This window comes from Anomaloglossus baeobatrachus, chromosome 12 (genome assembly GCF_048569485.1).
Source record: "Anomaloglossus baeobatrachus isolate aAnoBae1 chromosome 12, aAnoBae1.hap1, whole genome shotgun sequence".
Lineage (NCBI taxonomy): Eukaryota > Metazoa > Chordata > Amphibia > Anura > Aromobatidae > Anomaloglossus > Anomaloglossus baeobatrachus.
This window is the reverse complement of record NC_134364.1, coordinates 93,485,735-93,493,387: the sequence shown is the minus strand read 5'-3', so window position 1 is coordinate 93,493,387 and position 7,653 is coordinate 93,485,735. Positions and strand designations below refer to the sequence as shown.

At 41.0% G+C, this 7,653-nt stretch overlaps 1 protein-coding gene across 1 annotated transcript; it reads left to right on the top strand.

The window, feature by feature from the left end:
- The first annotated feature begins 389 nt into the window (after positions 1–389).
- On the top strand, positions 390–1,208 carry LOC142257953 (olfactory receptor 5V1-like). Its single transcript, XM_075330278.1, has one exon. The coding sequence runs from the start codon at positions 390–392 to the stop codon at positions 1,206–1,208; it is 819 nt and encodes a 272-aa protein (XP_075186393.1).
- Positions 1,209–7,653: the final 6,445 nt, after the last annotated feature.

The following is a 7,653-nucleotide window of genomic DNA, read 5'->3' as shown; positions in this document are numbered from 1 at the left end:
GAGATGTTTGAAGATAGCTAAAGGTCAACTCAACCAGGCGGTGGATCAACATATATTTTTGTAAAATTAGTTTTCAAAATATTTTGGGTGTTATAGTTTATCATCTTAATGAAACCAACTGAGAATATTTCTTGTATAAGGCGCAGCATATCAATATTGTAGTAGGCACTAACCAAAAGTAAGTTTTCCAAAGGCATCATTGAGCACCTAAGATAAACTATGTTCAATATGGCAGCTTCCATTTTTCTTATGTTCACATCTTTGTAAGTAAGATGTTTCTACATTGGTGGTCACTGGTAAGTCTTGTTGGTAATTGCTTAAAAAATGTATTTAACATCAAAGTTAATGTATTTATATTTTATTTTTATATCAAGGATCACATAAATGTTATGGAACAGTCAAATCAAACTACTTCCCGAAGGTTCATCTTACTTGGGTTATCTACTGTCCATCACCATCAAGTCATATTCTTCATCATATTTTTGATAATGTATATAATTACTATATCATGGAACCTTCTGCTGATCATCATGGTGAGGACCAATCCAAGTCTACACAGTCCCATGTACTTTTTTCTTACCAACCTCTCTTTCATTGACATCTGTTTCTCCTCGTCTATTGTTCCTGTACTATTACTGAACACCTTAGCCAAAGACACAAGTATTTCTTTATTTGGATGTGGGGCACAGATGTACATCTCCTTAACTTTGGGGGCTATGGAATGTGTAATTCTTGCCGTCATGGCCTATGATAGGTTTGCCGCTATTTGTAGACCATTGCGTTATAACACCATAATGAGCAGGACATTGTGTTTTTACTTAGTTGCGTTATCATGGAGTGTCGGACTAATTGATGCTTTCTTGCAAGTATACCTAACGTTCCAACTTCCATTCTGTAAGAATCTTAACACCAACCACTACTTTTGTGAGGTACCTGCTTTTGTACGAATGTCTTGTGGAGACACCTTTCTCAATGAGTTATCTCTCTATATCTCAGGAGGATTGATTGCCGGGAGTGCTTTCTTTCTAATTCTGATCTCATATGTCCATATTATCTCCAAGATCCTGAAGATTACTTCAACACATGGGAGCCAGAAATCCTTCTCCACCTGCGCCTCACACCTCACTGTCGTCACCCTCTTTTATGGGACTATTATGTTCAACCCCACTCAAAAAATACCCAATACTCTATGGAAACAGACAAAGTAGTTCCCACTCTATATACGACAGTAACACCAATGTTAAACCCTTTCATATATAGCATAAGGAACAATGATGTGAAAAATGCTCTAATTAATCAACTGAAGAGGCAGCAATGTCACTTCTGACTTTGGTCTAGCCCTCCACCGATTATTAGAGGGCTAAGTAGCACTACATACTACTGTCATGAACCCCAGGCTTTCAAGTTGAGTAATCTTGTTGATCATTTCAGTGAAATAACATTGTGATAGGAAATTTTGGATATGAAAAGCTTACAATTTTAGTTGTGTTGCCATTGACTATTCTGTTCTATCACTATTTTCCAAAGAGCTGCCAAGCTGGCTTTATTATAGTCATAATGGTTCGCAATTATAATAGCTATTAAAAGGTCCACATGCACTTTACATTAAAGCCCCACCACATTTCAGGGAAATCTACCCTACTAAAACAAAGAAAATTTTGATCTTAGCGTGTGCAGCACTTTTTTTTATTAGCTATCTTGGCATGACATCATATTTGCATCACGCAACAACAATGTTGCACCAAGTCAGATTATCAAAAGAAGACCTGTGGACACCGGCAGTTAAGAGGCAGGACTCCTTCTCCCGTACAATCGCCACAGACTCCTTCATTGCCAATGGGAGGTATGAATCAATTCAAAGCAACGCTAGTCAAAAGTTTGAAGAACACATCCCAATGTGTGCACTTTTTAATTGCAATCCAGGACAGTTGTTCACCTCACCCTTTTACTTTAACCCTTCCCACCCCATGATCAACTATTAAGTTATAGAGCAGATATGGAAGTGTGGAGCTGTGTTACACAATCATGGAGCCTATTGGTGATAATAACCACATAAATAGTGCTGTACAGTCCAAGATCAGACAAGTCAAATCCTTATGCTTGTAAGGGAAGACAGGGGCTTCCCTGCACATTGTATTCTACTGAATGGACTTTGGCTGACATTAGTCTAATGTAACCTTTAGTTTGTCACTCTATTACCATAGAGTAGCTAAATAAACCTGGAAAATATGGTGTCCATCCTTATCTCATTATTAATATGTTCTGCAGTCAGTGATGCTTATCAGGTACTACGTTATAGTACACAATCATAAAACCATATTTAAAGCCATGGTTTTTAAGGAAATGTGTCTGTTATTGGCATCCTTGATCCAATCAGTATTAACATATGTCCTATTACTCTCAGTTTGTCTTTGTGTCCTCAAATAAACAATACCCAATAATGAATATAAAATATGGCTTTCAGAAGAATGCAGTTTATGACTTAAAGATGGAACCAGTTGATGATCATTAGGAAGGATGATTCCCTTCCATGGAAACACCAGTTGAATATTTTGCATCCTTGGTCAAAATTATTGTTATTGTTAACAGTTAGGAAAGAAATGAGCTCTAAAAGGTATAATGTTACAGATGAGACATTTCATTTGTATTTTAGGCACACAAAATAATATTTTCATCTTTTGCATTTTAAAAATTGCAAAAAGGAAAATGGGTCAGTGTAAAAGTTTGGGGAAACTTGGAGATTTGAGTGCTGACATAACTTTGACCAAGGTTTTAGACCTTAATTAGCCTGCTATAAAAGGTCAGGTGATGCAGATTTTGCAGCTTTTTGAAAAATCCTCCTCCTCTAAACTTGCACCAAAAAACAACAGCCATGGGTTCTTCTAAGCAGCTGCCTAGCACTCTGAAAATGAAAATAGTGGAGGCCCACAAAGCAGGAGAAGACTATAAGAAAATAGCAAAGTTTTTTCAAGTTGCTTTTTCCTGAGTTCAAAATGTAATTAAAAAAGGTAGTTAACGGAAACTTTGGTGGACAAAATAAGGTCTGGCAGACCTAGCAAAATTTCTTAAAGCTGTTCATAGGATTGCTAGAGAGGCAAATCAAAAAATCCCGCTGAGTGCAAACGACCTTTAGGAAGATTTAGCAGACTTTGGAGTTGTGGTACATTGTTCTACTGTTCAGAGACACCTGCAAAAATATGGCCTTCATAGGGGAGTCATCAGAAGAAAACCTCTCCTGTGTCCTCACCATAAAATTCAGTGTCAGAAGTCTGTAAAAGAACATCTAAACAAGCCTGATGCATTTTTAAAACAAGACCTGTGGACCGATGAAGTTAAAATAGAACTCTTTGCCCAAAATAATCAAAGGTATGAGTGTAGAAAAAAGGGCATAGAATTAAAGGATAAGACCATTTTGCAAACCATTAAGCATGGGGGTGGATTAATCAGACTTTGGGGATGTATTGCAGCCTATAGCAAAGGGAACATTTCATAGGTAGAGGGAAGAATGGATTCAATTACATATCAACAAATTTTTGATGCAAGCATAACACCATCTGCAAAAAAAGGTAAAGTTAAAAAGAGGATGGCTTCTACAAATGGATAATGATCCTAAACACACGTAAAAATCAACAATAGACAACCTCAAAAGGCGCAAGCTGAAGGTTTTACAATGGCCCTCGCAGTCCCCTGATCTGAACATCATTGAAAATATGTGACTAGACCTCAAAAGAGCAGTGCATGCAAGACGAGCCAGGAATCTCACAAAACTGGAAGATGTCTTCAAGGTAGTGCAGTGCATGCAAGACAAGCCAGGAATCTCACAGAACTATGAGACAAGCCAGGAGTCTCACAGAACTGAAAGACTTTTCCAAGGAAGAATGAGGAAAATCCCTCAAACAAGAATTGAAAAACCCTTGGTTGGTTACAAGAAGAATTTACAAGCTGTGATACTTGCCAAAGAGGGTGCTACTAGATACTAACCATGTAGGGTGCCCAACCGTTTGCATTGGCCCACTGTTCTTTTTTGTTAATTTTAAAAAGTAAAAATGTAAAATAATTTTTTGCTGCTTAAAATACAAAGGGAATGTCTCATCTTTAACTTTATGCCTTTTAGAGATCATTTCATCTTCAATTTTCTTAACTATTCACAATAACAGTAATTTTGACCAGGGGTGCCCAAACTTTTTCATGCCACTGTATATTGCAGAAAATTCTCGGGGTTTCCCTACCATTCTATTCATAATTTATATCTGTGTTTGTGGCACCCCCACTTATCAGATAATGGTGGTGCTTATCGAGGGGTGTGTCAAGTGTTGACTGTGGATCTTCAATAATTAAGTCACACTCGTCCGGTCATACAATCACCAGCAGGCCATTTTTCCATAGGTCACCCTGTAGTATAAGTAATGATCTTATTCGATTACTGCACATTATTTCATTAATTTTATTATTTTTGTTGTTGGATTTAGACAACTTTTCTTCTTTGTAATTTCTTTTTGCCAATAAGCTATTGTAACGACAATAAGCTAAAATTTATGGGAGAAGTTTTCTGCTTAATTAATCTTTATTAATTTCATAGAAGTTAAGAATAAAGCATAGGATAAAACAAAGTAATAAAGAAATGGTCAAAACGGAATAAACTGTTAGAGTCGTCGCCATTTTGTATGTCTTTATACTCCCTTTTGCACACTTTCAGCTAATTATGGTATGTTATTTATTAGAGTTGAGCAATTTTTGTCATGACACCCAGACACTTTTCTTACAAGCTTGAAATTTAAAAGATAAACCCCATAAGTTTGGCAGGTTATATCGCTGCACTAGTTAGTGGGTATAATGCCTTGTATTTCAGGAGTGTGTAGCTGGATATGACTTGTAACTGCCGGATGGTTATGCCTTGATGTTGGATTTTGCATGTACATTGTGCCTTGTACACTATTACCTCTTTAGGTAAACATGGACCCAACAAATAACAGCCTATTGAGTAGAGTTGAGCGCGGTTCGCGGTTCGAGGTTCTCCAGTTCGTGGCACGAGTGATTTTGGGGGCTGTTCTAGATCGAACTAGAACTCGAGCTTTTTGCTAAAGCTCGATAGTTCTAGATACATTCGAGAACGGTTCTAGCAGCAAAAAGACCAGCTAATTCCTAGCTAGCTTTCCGCTGTAATAGTGTAAGTCACTCTGTGACTCACACTATTATGAAATTTCAGTGTATAGTGTGCGGGAACAGCGCATTCAGATCACTGCTGTATGGATAATGGCGATCGCCATTTTTTTTTTTTTCCTTGTCTTCCTTTCCTAAGCGCGCGCGTGTAGTGGGGCGGGCCAGCATGTCAGCCAATCCCAGACACACACACAGCTAAGTGGACTTTTAGCCAGAGAAGCAACGGCATGTGTGATAGGATGTCCATGTCACATGTCCCTGCATTATAAAACCGGACATTTTCCTCCAGCACACCATTATCTGCCTTCTGCGTCCTTGGTGTCAGTCATCACTGGCGCAGCTCCTATCGCCGATACTGCTGTGTACGCTCCATACACAGCGCTGTACAGCATAGGGATAGCACTTTCTATCAGTCCTTTTAAAGGCTCATACCGGCAGGGTCAGAGCCATAGGTGACAGGTCCGTGAAAACAGAGTTTAACAGCTACACAAGATGACAGCGTCTGTGTAACTAAGGTCAGGGATTTCCTCGCTGCATTTCCCCATTAGGAAGGATAGAAAGGCAGGCTTCCTTTCCTGTACCCAGAGACCCACAACCTTGCCACTGTACCCTCCTGCCCTTTGCACACTCAAACTCATTGTTACTAAGCCATTATACTAGCAAACACTGAGTGAACTTAGTGGCATCCTAAACGTGGCTATTGGACTTCTGTATAGTCCCAGTAGTGCAAAGATATTTGCAGCACGTCTGCCTGCATTCCACTCTGAAACTCATTGTTACTAAGCCATTATACTAGCAAAAACTGCTGCAACTTAGTGGCATACAAAAAGTGGCTGTTGTACTCCATTTGTGCCCCACAGGTGCCAAGCTATTTACAGCACCTCTGCATGACACCCTCCTGCTCTGTTTTTAAAAGCTATAATAATAGCAAAAACTGCTGCAACTTAGTGGCATACAAAAAGTGGCTGTTGGACTTCTGTATTGTCCCACTAGTGCAAAGATATTTGCAGCACCTCTGCCTGCATTGCACACTCAAACTCATTGTTACTTACTAAGACATTATAATACCAAAAATTGAGTAAACTTAGTGGCATACAAGAAGTGGCTGTTGTACTCTATTAGTGCCCCACTGGTGCAAATCTATGTGCAGCACCTCTGCATGACACCCTCCTGCTCTGTTTTTAATAAGCTAACTGGCTGTTGTATTTCATTAGTGTACCACTGGTGCCAAGCTATTTCTAGCACCTGTGCAGGACACCCTCATGCACATTTTGCTACGCTAATGTTATAGCAAACTCAGGGAATTCCTTGCTGCATTTGATCATTCGGAGGGATAGAAAGTGAGGCTTCCTTTAGCTTTTCTTTCTGTTCATAGACAGCATCTACAAGTAAACACCCGAAGAGCAATTTCTCCTCCACGTGTAAGTGTGGAGAGGCAGCTAGTGCGCATGCGTGTGCCGATTTACCCCAGCTGCAGCCTAACTACAGTGTTTCGCCTAGTGAGTATGCTCAGCCTGACTGTGCCATTCCTGAGGCTAAGTCTTCATTTCGGGATACAGCGCATGCTCCCACACTTAGTGCGAAAAGCCTCTTTGCACAGGTACTTGCATTCCGTGCCGGGTCTAAGTCCTGTTTTGTGCCTAGACACCATGCTAAAGCTGATAGTCTTTTTTCAGAGACTCTATTTCATGCAACTGACCATGCTCAGGCACTTACTGCATCAGAGACTAGGTCCGGTAATGAACTCTTTGACCCTACCCCTGATGTGGGGGGGCCCATATAGACCACAGGGCATCAGGTGTCCTGACGATGTTGCCAGGCCACTCCCAAATGGCTTGCAGAGGCCCGCCCCTATTACTTGTCACCTCATTATTGATGGTCAGACGATGACTGGTGAGGTGTTTGTGTTGTGGCAGCCATGAGGTCATTATTGAAGTTGCGGTTCCAAATAGGACGCTAGTTATGCCACTCATGACGTGTCACTCTGCTTTTGTCTCCAGGAGGTGCATTGTGGTCCACCCTGGTTTGGGGCGGACCCAGGTTATAAAACGGGCTGGAGCCAACAAGGAGGTGCGCAGTCTTCTATTATGCTACGAAAGAGCACACCTCCATGTGTTGAACCCATTGCGGCTTTAGGCCAGAGGTCGGCAGGGATAGGGCGTCGATGCAGGCCGCCACCACAGTTGGTAACGCAGAACGGTTAAGACCAGCTCCTGTCCTACAAGTCCTGCTTGTGCAGCCCAGTGGCATTAACAGGCCTGCTGCTGCTGATGCGCCTGCAGTCCACAGGTGTGGCCCCAATGCACACGGTCAGCGTACTGAATGGCCCCTGTGATGTTAACAGGGAGTTCCTGGGCTGGGTGGGCGTGTGGACCCTGTGACGCTAACAGGGCTCCCAGTCTCCAGATCCGAGTGGCGTCTAACTCGGTTCAGGCAACTATTAGTTTCATAGCCACACGGATCTGTATCCTCCACCTAACCTTCCAGTTGCCA

What these genes read in the sequence shown, in the direction of transcription:
- LOC142257953 (XM_075330278.1), top strand. Translation starts at nt 390, where the DNA reads ATGGAACAGTCAAATCAAACTACTTCCCGAAGGTTCATCTTACTTGGG.